Consider the following 19,539-nt stretch of genomic DNA (forward strand, 5'->3'; position numbering starts at 1 on the left):
GATAGGAAGACTGTTCAGAGCATCACACAGGCGTTTAAATATGTACCTGTAACTTAAAATTTCCAGTGATTTAAACAGTGGGGCCTGCTCTTCATTCTGTGTAATTCTGCTATTTTCTGCACAGCTGGCCTATATCAGGGCTGGCGACACTATTTAGCCCGTGTTATTTGATTGTCCTTTTTGGAGAGTCTAGATAACTTGAGGGAAGAGTGAAATGGCAAAGACATTTTATGACACTATTTTAGTTTCATACATAGTCCTAATCCTGCTAATTCTCCACAGGTACCTCTCTTACTCTTTCCCTCTCAACTCTAAACTTTAGAATATATGCTTAATATTTTTTCTTTCTGTCTTTTTTTTCCCTTTAAGTGGTACTGACTGATAATAAAGCCACAAGCTGGTGGGTTAGTACCATGAAGTCAGAAAAAAAAGGCCAAAGCAACAGCAAGAAGCCCCAGGATTTTCAGCAGGAGCGAAACTGGGAAGTTGGAAGCCGGCTCTAGAGTGCGTGTCTTTAGAGGCGTCAGCATCCTCTGTTTCTGGGAGAGGATGGCACTCTTGGCTCCTTCCCATCGTCCAGGCCCCACCAAGCGATACTGATAGGAGTTGCAGGGTCCAAAATAGAGTTTCACAGCCAGTTTAGGATCTTTGAACAGGAGAGAGAGGAGGTCTGGCTTCGCACCTATCTCCGCGGCAAGCTCATCCAAGTAATCGATGTAATTGGTCTGCAGAATCTGGCTCGGGCTCTCTCCAAACCTGAATGAAGAAAGTGAGAAGGGCAGATTCACAAGATGTTCAAAGTTATATAAGAACAGAAGGCATTCGATAGCTATCGACAGGGTGAAGGAATGAGTGAACAAATAAATGGAAAGTGTCGGTTTATCCCATCAGGAGGCCTGTTTTTCAGATTGACTGTAGACCACTGATGACGAACCTTTTGAGCTCGGCGTGTCAGCATTTTGAAAAATCCTAACTTAACTCTGGTGCCGTGTCACATATAGAAATTTTTTGATATTTGCAATCATAGTAAAACAAAGATTTATATTTTTGATATTTATTTTATATATTTAAATGCCATTTAACAAAGAAAAATCAACCCAAAAAAATGAGTTCGAGTGTCACCTCTGACACGCGTGTCATAGGTTCGCCATCACTGCATAGACTGTAAAATAAAGAGCCTGTATTTCAGATTGACCATAGACTGTAAAATACATGGGACTTCAAGGAATGTGACAGCATTTACAATCATGATGATTATTTGGTATTTACTAAGCAAAGTACCAACTAGTCAGGATTGTTGTCAAGACCGATGAGATAACACAGATGAAAGCCTAGCCCAGTGCAAGCACAGAGGAGACATTTAATATTTGCTTGTAAAATTAGTAGAGTCCCTGACACTCTGGCTGGCATATGATGCTCAATAAATGTTAGGTGAATGAGCATTTGGACATGAGATGACCCCTTCATGTCATATAAGGCTCCAAGTCAACTTTCCAAGGGGACTTAACCCACTTGAACCTCGTTTCACTTCAGTCACGAAGTAGTAATCCTCGAACCTTCATTTCACACATGTATGTGTCTATCATTTTACTTTTTATCCAATCACAGAAATCCCCCCTTTGCTTTCTCCCACCTCCTTAATCTATCACCAATAGATTTCATGTAACTCACATACATTTTTTATTGTCTCCTCTTTTGATTGTAATGTATAAAACAAGGTACAAAACTGCCATTCTCCCAAGCAGTATCTCAATCTGTTGAGATTCTGCTTCCTGGGCAATTGTCAATAGTTGAGCTCAAATAAACTCACAAAAATTCTCCAAAGGTTTGAATGTTTCTTACATTAACACCATTCCCCTTTCTAAACACAGAGTGGGAGTGAAGACATGGAATTGAATATGCGCATCATACAAAACAAATGAAATTCAGTCAAGGGAAAATGTTCTGATTTGGTAAAATTCCTATCTTTAAGTAGTTAGTAGTTCAACTACTATATATAAGAATCGCCTAGGAAGAACTCAAAAAATACAAACGTCCAGTCTCATCCAGAGATTTCGATTCAGTTGGTCTGGGCTGTGGCCTTAGAATTTGCATTTTTAATGAACAGCTAGTTAGTTCTCACAGGTGGGTAGAGTACTCACTGTGCTTTGAGAAACACTGTTCTAGGTAAAGATTAAAAAAACATCCTTACAGGTCAATTCTGTTTTTGTTCCTCTTGATAATGTCTTCCATCATAGCCCTCTCTGAGGGCAAGGTACACAAGCCTAGAATACAAAAGGCTGGTTTAAGTAGTGGGTTGGTTTGGAGGTTCTAGCAGGGGAGCTCAGCAACTCCTATACCCTTGACCGAAGACCGGTCCTCTCCTTTGGGGGGAAGGTCGTCCTCTTTGACCCATCACGCAGCTTCGTAGGGACGCACATACATCAGTGAGGGAGGAGGGGGACACCCTCCTAGCCAGCCAGATCAGCGGAATTAACCCTGGCGATCAATGAGGTAACAGATGTCGCAGCCAGATCACCCTCACATCCAAAATTCACAGAACTTTCTAATATATTAAAGGAATGATTACAGATGTTTGTTATTATATCTTTGTATTTGTTATTTTATGACGTCTCCACTAACTTTTTAGGATGTAAATCTTAAGAGAGCAGCCAAGATTGGCGATCTTCTTGTCTAAACTCATTATTGAGCAGACTCTACCAGGTGTGAGACCTCAGCCTTTGAAAACTTACCTTTGAAAACTCTCGTCACCCAACGAGCTTGAAGTTCGACAGTTGGGAAAATGGAACCAAGGGGCTGGATGAGACCAATGCAGGCAAGGGTTGCCTTCTCCAGGTGAGGAGGAAACATGTATTTATATAGCGAGACCATATTATCCTCTACTTTCACAAGTGAGTCTTCCAGGAAGGGAAAAGAGAATGTATATCCTGTTGCAAAGACAATGACATCAATGTCCTCTTCCACTGTCCCATCCTCAAAGATGGCAGAAGTTTCCGTGAGCTCTGTCACTCTTGATTTCACCTTGATGGCTCCGTAGAGTATACGACTCGGAAGGTCATCATTTAGTACAGGTTCTTTCATAAGGTATCTGAAACACACAGAAGAAAACACTCAGAAGGAGCATTTAATGAGGAGTCTTGAACTGTCTTGATATTTTGTGGGTGCGGCTCTGAAAATAAAGAGGTTTCTCAAATATCCATAAAACTTTCTAACTTGATTAGTTGGCTTGACCCCGAATTTACTAACTGACTTTATTTTCATGTCACAAATTTCTCCCTTAACAAAGGGGAAACATATGGGTAATAGAGGTAAAAGATATTTCAAAAAATGAAAGCATCCCCAAGGGCTTATACAAAATGCAGGTGCCTATGGTCATTCGCTGAGTATTCCAGTGGTTATTAGCCCATGGATGTTTCTAACATTCTTTTTTTTTCCAACAGACAAAATTTAATATATGCACACAGTTTCATATATAATGCAGCATCACACCATGTAGGGCATTTACTCTGATACATTCAGATATGTTTGAAACACTTCTTAAGGCTACAAAACAGAACATAGAAAAATAAACAGGAATATATGCAACACTTACAAAAAGTGATATGATAAAGAATATAAAGTACTATTTTCCTTTCAACACTTCAAAAGATATTTATATATAGTTTTTTTTACAAGTAACATCACAAATGATCACATCTTCACATGCTTTTAAAGTATTACTTGTACTTAGTATAAGGCTATTATTTTTCATACTTAAATTTTTTTCTATCTCTGTAACAATGCAATTTTAATCCATTCAAGTAAATTCAACACCAAAGTTGCTGTTCCTCTAACATTCTTTTTTGAAAAAATATATTTTTATTGATTTCAGAGAGGAAGGGAGAGGGATAGAGATAGAAACATTAATGATGAGAGAGAATCATTGATCAGCTGCCTCCTGCATGCCCCCCACTGGGGATCAAGCCCACAACCCAGGCATGTGCCCCTGAGCCAAACCGGCTAGGGCTCTAACATTCTTTTATGTTATCTACCTTTAATTATCTTGCTGTTCCATTTAATCTCTATCTGATCATAAGTAAGAAAAGGAAAACATATTAAATTCCCATTAGTTTTAAAAATTAGTAAGGAATCATGAGAGGAAAAAAAGTGAAAAATAAAAAATTAGTAAGGAATCAGTATGAAAATTAATGCATAGAATTATATTGGGGATAGTTGCTAATCTCAAGTATCCATGAAATCTCCATATGTGATAGCATGGGCAGTGAAGCAAAGTCTGCTTATATTTCTTAAATTCTCTTTCTTGTAGGTTTAAGGCAATACATGCTACAGATCTCAGATCTCAGCATACAGCAGTCACATGGCATTTGTTGAAAGATTCTAAAGCTCTTCTGTGTTGCCTTTTAAGGGGAGGAGCCTGTTATCAACTAAAGAAAAATAAACATCTATAATGTTTGCTTGAGTTTTTAAGTTCGGTGATGTATAACTTTGAGATGAACAGAGATTTTTTAAATTTTTTTGCAAAGAGACAGTGATTATGTTCTCAAAGCTGCCCATGGGAAGAACCCCCATGATACACAGAGTTAGCAGAACATAAATCATCGAATGGAGACTCTGATACACGTTTCCTACCACAACCCTCTGAAAAGAAGGTCACAATCTCATTAAGCAGCCTTTGTGACGGACAGCTCTGGGTAATAGAAAGTTCTCTTCATGACCTACTTTTGCTTTTTTTTGGAGCAGCTCATACCAATTCTACTTGATCTTCTTAAGTATTCACTTTTAAAATGCATACAGAACAACTTTTGGAATTCAAACTCCAAAACCTATACCATACCCATACTGTTGGGTTGAAGCTTGAGCTACCATGTTAGCAATTTGGGCCTTGGTGAAGAGAGGCACCTCTAACAACCTTGCTTACCAATGAGTATACCATAAAAAAAGCAAAATAACTCTACTTGTTTTGAGGCTCCAGGCCATAATTTTCATGGTGGAACCACTGATTCATCTGCCGTTCCAACATCCATTTTTGAACTGCTCGTGGCAGGACATTTCGGAGCATGGAGCGAAACCGGGTGTGGAACACCATGTCCCAGGGGTAGCCACAGTCAGAGATACGGCTGAGGACCCAGGAACCTTGCCTGGTGCTGATAAACACCTGGCAAGCAAAAAGAAAGACAGTTTATGTTAGGGCATCGTCCCTTTTGGGAGGAATCTGCTATCTAGGTGATATATCACATGTATGGCCCCTGAATTTCCTGCAATGCTTTATCTTAAAGATGATTGACTTCCAAGTGAAGTACCATTTTGTTTTCACTGCTCTGTGGCAACTTTGTCATAGAAGAAGTACCCAGTGGTGTTCACATTGATGGAGGAAGACTACAACAGTCTTGAGAACTTTCCTGAAAACATGAGAAAATCTTTGGGCTAATACCCATCATAAAATCCACAGGTCTTTACCACGTTTACAGTTGTGGTTTGGTGCTCCTACCCTCTTCTCACCTTCCCACCTACCCACATTTCTTTTATAGTAAAGGAAAGTAATTAAAATCCTAGGAAAGGTACCAAGACAACCCAATGACTATATAGGCATACATGCATAGATCTGTACTTCCCTGGAGTGGGAATACCAAGGGGTGTCAGCTTCCTCCCACACTTAAAAGAACAGTTATATATTTTAAGTGTTAAAATCTGAATGTGTATTGTGATTTCCATTCTTTTGAAATACACATCTGAGTCTTCTTTCTGGTATGTTCTTTACCTTGCTTACTCAGATATCTCTCATTTTGAAATTATATATACATATTTCCAGATAGGTGGTTTACCTTGCTTACTGTTACCCCCCCCCCCCAATTGCCCAAATGCATATTTGAATTGCTTTCAAAATTTTACCTGACATTCTCTGAATTCTGAGGTATAAGGTGGTCCCAGATAAACAGTTAACTATGATTCATGTGTAAGAAAACCAGTTCACTTAAGTGTTTATGATCATGGACTCCAGGACTCTGCATCTAGACTCCCTAGGTTTGAATCCCAGCCCCACCACGTACAGGCTGTGTTGCCTTGGGCAAGTTATTTCAACCTCTCCGTGCCTCAGTTTCTCTTTCTGCAAAATGGGGATATTAATAGTACCTGCCTCATGGGATTATTATGCAGGTTAAATCAGGTGGTATAAAGAAAGTACTTAAACTATTGTCTGCTAGCTATTATTACTTTGCAAATTTAGGCTGGAGGAGAGGAGTTTCGTGTAGTGCCACATGTCTGGAGTAAACAAGAATTTGGAGACCGATTTTGCTGGGAAGGACCTCAACTCCTTAGCTTGTGAAATATTTCCATGAGTGTCTTTTCCCAATACTTACTGTCTCCCCTTCTTCCTTGGCACTGGATAGGTGACTTTTATAGGTTCCAGTGTAAACCCTTCATTCATCTGGGGATACACCATGTTTGTTTATCATGTTTGCTACCTGGCATCTCAAGCCCTGAAAGTATGAGACTCAGAACAGGACAGTTTTGCTAGTTGTGGACATAGGTATGTAAGTCCTGTGTAGCCAGAAGAAGCCAAGCTGAGGAGGCTAGTGTACAGGTGATAGGGCTCCTGGGCCCAGGCCCTGTTGGGAGGGAATGCTTTGGGGAGAGGAACCCTAGCTATTTTCCCATCTTTGCCTAGGACTGTCCTACTGGAAGGGGTTTATTTTCTGTTATTCCCAATCATCGATGTCAGCATTATCTACATCTTGTAATGTCTGACTCCTTCACAGCTCGGTTGTGTCATTCCTGAGCAGGTACAAAGATGAAAGTGGTTGGAAGGGCTCAGTGTGCACCTACATATCTATGATCTTGGTTGGGAGTCTTACTGACTATTTAATCTTTCTTTTCATAATCTTTGGATAACTGAGGATTATTTACATTTCAAATATAATTCAACTGTGCACTAAATTTCTAAATGCCCCTGCTCCCCCCGCCCCAGATATGAACAGGTCAGCTTTTCACTAAGGCCCCTGGGTGGAAACAAGGCTTCTTAGGCTGAAAGTCATCTGGTCAAAACTTCCCATTTACAAAGTGAGAGAACTGTAGCCCAGAGAAGTGAAATGACTCAGCCTATACACAGCTGATAGTGGCAGAGCTGGGAGGTAAACTCTGGCTTCTTGACATACAGATTTTCTGATGCCACATGAATCAATGGAGAAACCAACCAACCAACCAACCAACCAACCAACCAACCAGTTAAGGAGTAATGGAGCCTTGATTACACGGCTCAGATTTGTCAATGTGCCCCCTCCCCTTTCCTTTCCTCCAAGGTACAAGGTAAGCAGAGAGCTTTGCACCTGAGAAGCCTTCTTGCTCAGCTCAACGGCAATATCTGAGGCCGAGTTTCCTATTCCAATCACCAGGACTTGCTTCCCCTCAAGTCCATCTGGGTTCTTGTATTGGCGGCTGTGAAAATACTGGCCTTTGAACCTCTCTATACCTTCAGGAGGAAAAAGAGAGAAGCCTGTCAACTATGTCAAATTAATTTCAAGAAAACTGCATTGTCAACTTTTCCTTCCTGGGGTTAATCATTTCTTTTGCCTCTTCCTCTCTTAGGGGAGTTATAATAGCAAGGCCAATGGATAAACTCAAAGTAGAAAGCATATAAGAAATGTTAGGTTAAGCATATGGTCCAGGACCAAAAGAGTTTCCAGGAACTTTCCCCACTAACTCTGTCCATGGGCATGGTTCTGCAGAAAAGGCTCCAGGGACAGAACAAAGTCACAGCTGTTTGGCAGGATAGAAAAAGGCCAAAGCAGGCACATGGCTAAACGGGCCTTTCCAACACGGAGGCAATGTGGATATGAATTCTCTGACATCTTGACTTTGGAGGAGGTTAGCTGGATTCCTGTGTAACAGAAACAAAGATGATCATTCCAAACTGCATAGGAAGTACCTGGACACCTGCTCTGAAAAGCTGGGCATCCCCTAGGCCTCACCTGGAAATGACTCCAGTGGGATGCGAGGGAGGATGTGATGGCCACTGCAAACCATAATTGCATCGAAGATGGCACTTTGCTCCTTGCCTTTGCTCTCGGTGAAAACCTCCCACTGGCCAGAGGATGAGAAATCCGGGCATCTTTTCACGCTGAGGACGGTTGTCTTAAACGAACATAGAGAAGGCATCCTTGAGAATTAATCTGGCATATAGGGGCCTTGTCCAGTGCCCTGAGGAGTGGGGATGAGTAGAATGCAATGTTTGATACAATTTAGGTTCCATTTGAATCCATTTCAAGCCAGTTAAGGCAAAGACTGCTAAGCTCAGCCTTCTCATTCTTCTTTGGCAGGGAGATACCAACTGAGGACGTGCTGCTTTGTGCGAGAGCCCCCACTGAGCTGACTGAATGAGAACTGGAGCGAGATGCAGGCGTGGCTGGTAAGCTCTGGGCAAAATCCATGTTTATCATTCAAGTGATCACATAATATTTATCAAGAACCTTTCATGTGTTCACTTCTGTGCAGACACTGTGCTAGAGAAGATGTTTCATGAGAAGCGATTTGCATAGCGACTGGCATATTGTCAGCACTCTGTGAATGGGATATTTTATATTTTTAGAACAGGGAAAATCACGATAGCAATACTGTTCATGATCTCATTTGGATGAAATAATTTATTGGTTCATTGATTTCTTAAAATGTAGCTTACTGTCTGGAGGTCTGTGAGTTTTTAAAAGTACACATGAAGGTCGTGTGTCTGATGTATTTAAGAACAATGTCAAATGGAAGCAAAGCTTTTCTCACTTTCAGAGTAGTGGCATACTTCTCTTTGTAAGTATTTGAGTTTCGTATGCATGCTTTTCACATTTTCAGATATTTTTCAAAATGTAGCATTGCTAATTTTTGAGACTGTTCAAATTTTAAAAATGTATATGGAATATTAGTATAAAGCTTACAAAAGTACTATAAAACGTCTGGGCATTTTCAGCAGAGAGTAAAGATTTCAGATTTGTAGTCCAGAGTAGTATACTAGCTAAAGTCCTGTGGATTCTTGCTATTCAAAATGTGGTTTGAGGACCAACACCTTCAGTATCCCTCGGAAGGTGATTAGACATGCCACAGAGTCATTTACATTTTGAGTTGAGCCCTAACTTCTTAGGGCTTATACCAACTCAGAGACCAATACACGGAAATGCATTTTCCTAACCCCTCTCCAGCCTCCAGAAAACAATTGCAGCGGTGACACAGTGAACAAGAAAATTAGTTTCCTTGCAACTCTAACATGATCTTTAAAAGAATAGAGACTATTGTTCTGGCCGGTGTGCTAAAGGTTAGAGTGTTGGCCCACACACCAGAGGGTCACGGATTTGATTCTCAGTCAAGGGCATGTACCTGGGTTGGAGGTTTGATCCCCAGCCCCAGTTGGGGCGAGTGCAGGAGGCAACTGATGAATGTGTCTCTCTTACATCAATGTTTCTCTCTCTCTCTCTCTCTCTCTCTCTCTCTCTCTCTCTCTCTCCCCCTCCCTCCCCTCCTTTCCCTCCATCCCTCCCTCCTTCCTTCCCTCCCTCCCTCCTTCTACTCTCTAAAAATCAATGAAAAAAAATAGCCTCAGGTGAGGATTAACAACAACAACAAAAAGAGACTATAAATTACATGTCATGAAAGGGCAATACATCTATTAAATAGATTGGTAGCTAAGTAGACAAAGATCTATAAATCTCTGATATAAAGGTCTGTCATTTATAGGATGGGTTACCAGGAATTTGGGAAAAACTACATTAGATGGGACTGGATATTTTAAAAAAATATATTTTTATTGATTTCAGAGAGGAAGGGAGAGGGAGAGAGAGATATGGAAACATCAATGATGAGAGAGAAGCATTGATTGGCTGCCTCCTGTACGCCCCACACTGGGGATTGAGCTTGCAATCCAGGCATGTGCCTTGACTGGGAATTGAACTGTGACCTCCTAGTTCATAGGTCAGCATTCAACCACTGAGCCACACCAGCCTGGCATGGACATTTTAATTGTGCTTACAAATACAATTAAAGATTTTCACCAAAGTCAACTATTATAAATTAATATAATACAAACCTGGAGCAAAACTAAAATTACTGAGAAACTGAGATGTGTTAAAAAAAACCCTAAGCTCCATTAGGAGTTATGTATTCAGAGATGTAATTTAAACTTTATTTCCTAAGCACAGTTAGTAGTTCTCAGAGTGTAGGTTATTGATAAAAATTCAGCATGTTAAGTGAGATATTGGTGTTTTTATTGTTGATAATTTTTTTTCCGTATGTTTTTTTAAAGGGAAATGAGGATAGGATTCTTCAGTGGTTACAAATATTAGTTTAAATGCAGTTTCCTTATCATTATCATCATCATTCAAACCTTTACTTTTTAAAAAAATATATATTTTTTTGATTTTTTTTACAGAGAAGAAGGGAGAGGGATAGAGAGTTAGAAACATCAATGAGAGAGAAACATCTATCAGCTGCCTCCTGCACACTCCCTACTGGGGATGTGCCCGCAACCAAGGTACATGCCCTTGACCGGAATCGAACCTGGGACCCTTTAGTCCGCAGGCCGACGCTCTATCCACTGAGCCAAACCTGTTAGGGCCAAACCTTTACTTTTAACAGATGATTTTTCTCTTCTGTTAATGTGTACAATTTATAGCATCAGGGTAATGACATTCTTTTTGGATTTTCTATCATGCTCTCATCTTTCAGCAAATAATTGGATTGCAATACTTTGTTTTATCCACAATCTCTTTCATTATCAGAGTAACTTCTCTATTTAAATGTGATGTGAACTAATGTAGAGAAATCAATTCCCCCCAAAATACAATACCTGGAACTGAATATATTTTAGAAGATCAAACTTTTTGGCAAAGATTCTGAAATACTCCAGGAGCTTAGAATTGTGCAGGAAGTTTGGGAAATCTTCAGGCATTGGGAAGTCACTGAAACAGGACATTTCTTTGCTGGTGTTGGTGATGACAGATTGGTAGATACTCGCTCGGCCATCTTCCACATTTTCCTAAAGGATCAAATAAAAGTGATAATCATGCATTTAAAAATTCCCTGGGTTTCCTAGTCTTCTTGGCATATTGGATCTTGAGGGAGTCACATTTTAAGATAGAAAGTGATTGTTAGGGTCACCAAAGAAGGAACACACGTGGCCAAAAGGGGTAAAGAATTATGAATTTATTAGGTCAGCTGGATACCAGCTGGGCTGAGCCCCCAAATGGCACCAGCATCCAAAGACAGGGAGTCAGAGGTTTTTAAAGGACTGTAGGCGGGCTTTTTCTGGGTGGAGAATTCTCTGTGCAGGTCTGGATTCTGGGAAAGTCCGGAGGGGAGAGATAATGGTTTTAGCAAGTGGAATGTCCGTTGTGAAGTGGCCTAAAGAACGAGGGGGCATCGATTCAATTATTTGATCAGACCTAACAGTGATGTTTCAGGTGGCATCCATTTATACGTCAATGTTTTCAATAAATACATTCAGTACTGTAAATGTGTTTTCTCTTCCTTATGATTTTCTTAATAACATTTGCTTTTCTCTAGTTTATTATAAGAATACAGCACACAATGCATACATATATAAAATATGTATTAATTGACTGTTTATGTTACTGGCAAAGCTTTCCGGTCAACAGTAGGCTATTAGAAAGTAAGTTTTGGGGTAGTAAAAACTTATATGTGAATTTTTGACTGCATGGGGATTGGTACTCCTCATCCTTATGCTGTATATGTAACCGGGAAATGATAATTATATCCAAATGTTAAAAAACACACATGCACAAAAGTAATGTACTATATTGCTAACTTCCTTGTGAGCACAATTATTAGGAACAATAAAGGAGGCAGAGCAGGTTAATGGCTGAAGGACGATTATGCTTTCGTCTTTTAATACCTCAGTAAGATTACTAAGTGTGAGGGGGTCAGGAATCTTACAGACCTTCACTTTTGTTGTTTTCCCACCACCAGTGTTCTTCTGGGCAAGTTGCGTATCCTAAATCTCAGTTTCTTCTTCCCATGTGAAAATAATCGTAATACCTACTTCTTAGAAGTATTGTGGAGAAAAATGAGATGCTGCATGGGATGAGTGCTTCCCCTTGTTGGAAAAAGTGCTAGAAATATATTATTTACCCATCTTCTACATGTTCCAAAGCTGCCACTAGGGGGTATTGAAGAACCTTTTAGAACAGTGGTTCTCAACCTTCCTAATGCCGCAACCCTTTGATACAGTTCTTCATGTTGTGGTGACCCCCAATTTCATTGTTACAAATTGAACATAATGAAAGCATAGTGATTAATCACAAAAACAATATGTAATTATATATGTGTTTTCCGATGGTCTTAGGCGACCCTTGTGAAAGGATCGTTCGATCCCCAAAGGGGTCGTGACCCACAGGTTGAGAACCACTGTTTTAGAAGCTTCAGCACCCTCTGAGCAAGGCATGGGACAAGGATTCTTTTTTAAAAATATGTTTTTATTGATTTCAGAGAGAGGAAGGGAGAGGGAGAGGGAGTTAGAAATGGCAGTGTCAAGAGAGAATCAACTATTGGCTGCCTCCTGCACACCCCTTACTGAGGATGGAGTCTGCAACGGGGGCATGTGCTCTGACTGGGAATCAAAGTGTGACTTCTTGGTTCATGGGTCAACACTTAACCCCTGAGCCACGCTGACCTGGTGGGACAAGGATTCTTAAATTTTGTTTTAACTTGTCACCACTAAATGTAGTATGTAATTGTAGAAGGATTGTGTAATTATGGAAATTAAAGAATAATCTGTTTTCAGAATTGATTTTGGATGGAGGAGTGTCTTGGAGTGGTGTGGAGGCCTCAGCCTCCTTTTCAGTACCTCCTCCCTTTGGCAGTCCAGTCTCCTGGTAATCAAGAGCCTCACTGGCTTCTGAAATTTTGTCCATTGTATGTTTCACTCTGCAGAGAGATTCCTTGTCTTCTTTGGTTAGAGAAAATTGTTTACATTTCTATATTGAATATAGTTGTAAGCCAGGTTTGAAATGTGACATTATTACAGCTCCCATGGATTTATGTACTTAACTATCTTATACCTAACTAGAGGCCTGGTGCATGAAATTCCTGCATGGGTAGGGTCCCTAGGCCTGGCTGGCGATCAGGGCCAATCTGTGGGGTGACTGGCGGGGTGATTGGGGGCCCTCACTGGCACCCATCTTGGCTGGCCTGGGGCCTGCAGCCTGGGGGCAGGTCCTGCATTGAGTGTCTGCCCCCTGGTGGTCAGTGCATGTCATAGTGACTGGTCGTTCCACTGGTTGTTCTGCCGTTCAGTCGATTTGCATATTAGGCTTTTATTATATAGGAAAAGACTTAATTAATTTAAATTTTAGTCTAACTTTTTTAATTGATAGGAAGTTATCTCTACTACCAGAATAGGAAAGCAGGATAAATATTTTGGGGCACCTTCCTAGAGTTCACCAAGTCATATTTTTTGACAGATCACTAAAAAAAACTCTGATTTTTCTGCTGCCAAACTAATGATAATTAAGTAAGGGACATTGACTCTTTGATTTTAAATCCCAAGTCAGGTAATAAAACAAAACAATGACAAATTTATTATTAAATAGAAATTTGTTATAATTTCGCATTCTTCCTTAGGGTAAAAAAATCTACCTGGGGGGTAGAACCTCAAATGAGATCTCCACGTGAACTGAGAGTGGGCAAAAATAGCACATCTTTGGTTAAAACAGGAATGTTCACCTGCTCAAGAAAAGCTACATTGATTTTAATGAGCAGATGCTCATAAAAAATGAATGTGATTCAGCTGTTTTTCCAGTTTCCTCTCTGCAAAGTTACCTGTTCTGTCATAAGTATCAATCTTTCCATCTTAGTTCTGGCTGTGCATGGATCACTGAATTGAACAGATTTAAAAAATTTAGCATTTGTGCAGTATTTGCCAAACTTGTCTCATCATGGGATTCATTAGAGACTCTTGTTAAGAATAGGGTCCTCCCCGCTCAGAAGATTTTGATTAAGGAAGTCTGGGCTGGTGTTCAAAATTTAGTATTTTAAGAAACCCCCAGGTATGTCCTATAGTCAGATCCCTTTGAGAAACCCAATGTGGAAAAAAATCCCCTTTGGCATAAAATTCAGTTTGAACTGGATGTCCAGTTTGCTGGATGTCCTCCCCATCCCCTTAATCGGTCCGTTTGCAGAAAGAGCACTTCAGATGGTCTTTGCCGATATGGAAGTCTGTTTTTCATGCTCTCAATCCGTTTGCTCCTGTTTGGGATGTTCCCACCTATTTTACTCCCTCGTTTTAATGTGCCTGATACATAATCCTCAGCTTGTCATTCCAGTTCTGAGCTGAGGTTTTGTTTGAGCAAGAGTGCAAATTAGGACGTAGGTATAAGTAGGGATTTAGCTGCTTAGGAGTCACGGAGACCCAGGTTTGAATGCCCGTTCCTCCAGCTATGTGACCGTGACCACATCATTTACCCTCTCTGTTTCTATTTGCTTGTCTATAAAATACAGACATAGTTATGGTAGCTACACTTATTGTACTCTATTATAAGTTTTTGATATGAATGATCTCCCTTAATCTTTAAAATAGCACTGAGATAATTACATTTTTCTGTTAATATCTTTATCCTACAGCTGAGAAAACTAAGACACAGGGATATAAATAACTTGCCGAAGATCTCACACCTAGAAGGTGGTAAGCTAGTACTCATTCAAAAAAAAATTGGGGAGGAATAATTATAAATCTTTATAGCTCTCTATGTATTTTTCTAATTTTTATACAAATTCTGAAGGACAGCTAGCATTACCAATATTTATATTTGGCTAATAGCATGAATTGAATGAATAGAGTATATTAACAGTATAGTTAAAGAGTTTCCCAGCAGTAATACGAGAGTGTCATCAGTAAAGCTAAGCAAACAAGGTCTCTTTGTCAGAGAAAAGTAAAAATCATTAGTAATAAGAGCACACTTTCTAAAAAAGCATTTGCTCAATGATTGGAATAGAAGTGGTGTCTTGAAAAGAATTCCTGTCACTTCTATTTTGTAAGTTCTCTAATACGAGCATATTACTTTGAGAATGGCCAAAATAATGGGCTGCAAGACAGAGGCATAAGAAGAGAACCTTCACATGCCTGGCTTTGCCACGTATGTGTTAGAATAGTAATGACCTGGGAGAGATGCTAGCCTATTTCTTCAGCTCCTGTATAGCTGCATGAAGTAAGTCTGATAAAAGTTGCTTAGGGAATTCCTCCATAAGGCTCATCAGTAGCTATGCTTCCCCCTGTAATAGCAGCACAACCTGTGCAAGAAACAAGAAGATCTCACATACTTTGAACCTCCACAGTCCTCCAATATCTTCGGTCCTCTCAAAGCAGGTGGGCTCGAGTCCCTCATCCACACAGCACTTCAGAGAGATCAGTCCACTGACACCAGCTCCAATCACTGCCACCTTCTTTGCCATGGTCTCCTGTCACAGAGTTGGTCAGTCAGTGGCTCTCAGTGGGGCAAAAGATAAGAGAGTTGTAAGGTTGTGGTCAGGTAACGGGCTTTAAACGCTATAGTAGTGGTAATTTAATAACCAGCTGGAATGGAATAAAATACCTCAGTAGTCAAATTCCAAAGTCTCATGGGCTTTATTGCAAGCCTTGTTTACAAAGTCTTGGTTCAACATTTAAAAGCAACCCACTTAACAAAGCCAAGTGATTCAATGACCAAGTTCTAGGGAGATGAGCCAGATCTGCAGTTCTGTTCACTGCATTCGAGAGCCTTAGAGTTTAGAGCTGAGCGTTTCCTTGTCAGCTTCTTCCCCCAGCTGTTACCCTTACCTTTGTTGTTACCTTTTTGTCGCTGTCTCTCACACACAATGGTTTGCGTTGTCGGTTGTGTGCTCCTAGGCAGTCAGAAGGGTTTTAAGAGTTGGAGGAGGCAGTGAGAAATGGGAGGAGCTTCTTACCCCAGCATTCTGCCAGTGGAAACTCAAAGGACTTCGTTAGTTATGAAATCAAGCAAGGAGCCCATATTTTGAGGTCCCGGGTAGTGGTAAAATGCCTTTATAGTACCAACACTATATATACACTTACAAACATATCATACAGATAGATTAAAAACCATTTTTGTAGTGGATGTAGACAATGTTCATTTGCAAATTAGCAAATATGCAAATATGGATAAATGAAAAGAAGTTGAAATTACCCTTAACTCTGTCATACAGAGATAAATTTAGCCACTGTTGACAGTTTGCTATATCTTTCCAGATATTTATATACATACACCTATGCACACACAAACAAAAATGAAATCACAATCTAAGTATGATTTCCAATTTGATTTTTCACTTTCCAGTATCTCAGTACCTTTATATCCATAGCTGCATTTTTAATGGCTATATGAATTCCATTTAGTTGATAGATTATTTATCCATCTCACAAATACTCAGTTCTGTGTATTAGGTAATATTTCTGGCATATCATTGTGTCTAGATGAATAAAACAGATTGTGTCCCTGGATTTCTCAGAAATGACATACTTCCTTTTGGCTTGGCTTTCTTAGACTTGACAACTTCCAGGTCCTAGTATACCATGTTTATCTCTTCCTAGACTGCTTACCCTGACTAGATTCATATCTCATCTTGATCTGTCTGCTTGTGGGTACACTGGCTTGGATGAATCTAGTGGTCCTTCTAAGATCTTCCTGTCCATTGCCCTCTTTCTGGATTAATATAGAACTGGATAATCTTTTTACAATCTGTTATTAGCACTACCATTAATTAAGAAGACTTACCTTATTTGCAACAAAGGAAGCAAGAATATACAAGGGGGAAAAGACAGTCTCTTCAATAAATGGTGTTGGGAAAACTGCATAACTACATGCAAAAAAATGAAACTGGACCACTTTCTTACACCACATTAAAAAACACCCCACCTCAAAATGGATTAAAGACTTAAATGTAAGATCAGAAACTCTAAAATTCCTAGAAGAAAACATAGGCATAAACTCTTTGACACTGGTCTTAGAAATATATTTTTGGACATGTCTCCCCAGGCAAGAGCAACAAAAGCAAAAATAAACAAATAGGATTATATAAAACTAAAAAGCTTTGATAGTGAATGAACCCATCCACAAAACAAAAAGGCAACCCACTGAATTAGAAATATTTGCAAATGATATACCTGATAAGGGGTTAATATCCAAAATATATAAAGAACTCATACAATTAAATATCAAAAACCCAAACAATTAGATTAAAAAAATGGCAGACAACCTGAATAGACATTTTTTTTCTAAAGAAGACATAGAGATGGCCAACAGACACATGAAAAGACATCACAATCATCAGAGAAATTTAACTCAAAACCACAGTGAGATATCACCTCACACCTGTCACATTGGCTCTTATAAAAACACCAAACAGTAACAGGCATTGGCAAAGATGTCAAGAAAAGGGAACCCTTTTGCATTGTAGGTGAGATTTCAAATTGGTACAGCCACTGTGGAAAACAATAGAGAGGTTTCTCACACAAAAAAGGAACTACCATATGATCCAGTAATTCCACTTCCAGCTGTCTATCTGAAGAAATGAAAACACTAATTCAAAAAATATATGCATGCCTGTGTTTATTGCAGTATTATTTACAATAGCCAAAATATGGAAGCAACCTAAGTGTCCATTAATAGACTAATGGATAAATAAGATCACACACACACACACACACACACACACACACACACACACACACTGGATTAATATTCAACAATAAAGAAATTTCACTATTCAGCAATTATATTTTGCTATTTGCAATGTGGATGGACCTAGAGTGTATTATGCTAGGTAAAATAACTCAGAGAAAGACAAATACCATGATTTCACTTATATGGGAATCTGAAAAAACAACAACAACCCCAGAACAAACAAAACAAAACAGACACAGGCTTATGAGTTTAGAGAACAAATGGATGGTTGCCAGAGGGAAGGTAGGAGGAGGATGGGTGAAAAAGATGAAGGGGAATACGAGGAACGAACTTTCAGTTATAAAATAAATAAGTCACAGGATGTAGTATACATGACAGGGAATATAGCCAGTAATATTGTAATAACTTTGCATGGTGACAGGTGGTTACTAGTCTTATTGTGTTGATCATATCATAAAGTATATAAATGTTGAATTACTATGTTGCATACCTTAAACGGATAGAATACTGTTTACCAACTGCACTTTAAAATTAAAAAAATATATCGTTTCTTTTGTGTCTGATAACTTGAAACAGAACAATTTCTTAACTGTTAGCCTTTCTACCAATCTGATTTGAAATCAGTTACTATCATTGATAATGAACTGGTAAAAAAGATTTTATTTATTCAATTTGTTGATGAGCTTGCCTCCTATAGTCCTTACACTAGATTCAATCACAAACATATACACACACCCACATACTATACACAGTCACATGTACAAAACAAGGATTTCACTGGTTTTTCCAGCTAAGTACTCACTGACAAGAATGAAGTGCCCTTTGGCTTAGCATGCTCCCTAGCCCCTTGTTAGTCCTCAGTGTTCTTTTATTAAAAAACTAGAGGCCCAGTGCACAAATTTGTGCACAGGGGCGGGGGGGGGGTGTGCTGGGGTGGGGAGGGACCGTGGGAGGTTGGCCGGCTGGGGGAGGGACCGCAGCGGGAGGTTGGCTGACCAGGGGGGAGGGACCATGGCAGGAGGTTGGCCAGCTGGAGGGGGAGGGACCACAGGAGGTTGCTGCCAGCCCCTAGGAGGGAGCTGGCCCTTGGCCCCCCCTGGGAAAGGGGCCATGTCTGCTACCATTCACCCCAGGTTCCCTGTTTCAGCCCGGGCCTGAAGGCCCCAGCAGGGTCAGGAGAAGAGGTGACGGTCGCGGGGCGGGTACGGAAGGAACGGACACCAGACGCGGAAGCTGCCGTTGGTGCTCCGCCACCACGCGGTTCCCTGCCTGCCCCCTTCCTTCCCTCACCAGCTGCGGGCAGGCGGCCCTTGGGGAAGAGAGAGGAGAAGGCAGTTCCCCACCTTCCCCCCCCCTTCCCTCGCTGCCATGCCACCACCGCAGCGGGCGGGCAGCCCCCCAGGAAGGGAAAGGCCGGGAGCAAGACAAACCCTTGTGTCGAGGGCCAACTTTAAAAAATATATATATATTTTATTGATTTTTTACAGAGAGGAAGGGAGAGGAATAGAGAGTTAGAAACATCAGTGAAAGAGAAATATCGATCAGCTGCCTCCTGCACATCACCCACTGGGGATGTGCCCGCAACCAAGGTACATGCCCTTGACCAGAATCGAACCTGGGACCCTTCAGTCTGCAGGTTGACGCTCTATCCACTGAGCCAAACTGGTCAGGGCTCAAGGGCTGATTTCCAATAGATCACAGTGAGGGAGCTGCTCTGCTACGTATGAAACCCCGACCCAGAAGCAGGTCTCTATGAATGGTTTAGCACCAGGACTGGCTGGCCAGGGGGAGGGGCCACAGGAGGTTGGCTGTGGGAGTGCACTGACCACTAGGGGGCAGCTTCTGAGTTGAGCGTCTGCCTCCTGGTGGTCAG

The 19,539-nt window shown here is 40.5% G+C and overlaps 1 protein-coding gene across 2 annotated transcripts; it reads right to left on the bottom strand.

Annotated features, from left to right (window-relative positions):
• Window positions 1-370: 370 nt before the first annotated feature.
• Window positions 371-15,866, bottom strand: FMO2 (flavin containing monooxygenase 2). 2 transcript variants are annotated; one of them, XM_023761633.1, is made up of 9 exons: window positions 15,815-15,866; window positions 15,307-15,444; window positions 10,820-11,008; window positions 7,965-8,127; window positions 7,323-7,465; window positions 4,956-5,155; window positions 2,733-3,088; window positions 2,192-2,264; window positions 371-756 (listed from the first exon to the last, which is right to left on the bottom strand). In XM_023761633.1, exons 2-9 carry the CDS (start codon window positions 15,436-15,438, stop codon window positions 420-422), a joined length of 1,593 nt encoding a protein of 530 aa, XP_023617401.1. In that variant the 5' UTR covers window positions 15,439-15,444; window positions 15,815-15,866; the 3' UTR covers window positions 371-419. The 2 variants fall into 2 exon arrangements, with proteins under 2 accessions (XP_023617401.1, XP_023617400.1); XM_023761632.1 differs by having other exon boundaries at window positions 15,803-15,855.
• Window positions 15,867-19,539: the final 3,673 nt, after the last annotated feature.

Source organism: Myotis lucifugus, unplaced genomic scaffold (genome assembly GCF_000147115.1).
Source record: "Myotis lucifugus unplaced genomic scaffold, Myoluc2.0 scaffold_211, whole genome shotgun sequence".
NCBI lineage: Eukaryota > Metazoa > Chordata > Mammalia > Chiroptera > Vespertilionidae > Myotis > Myotis lucifugus.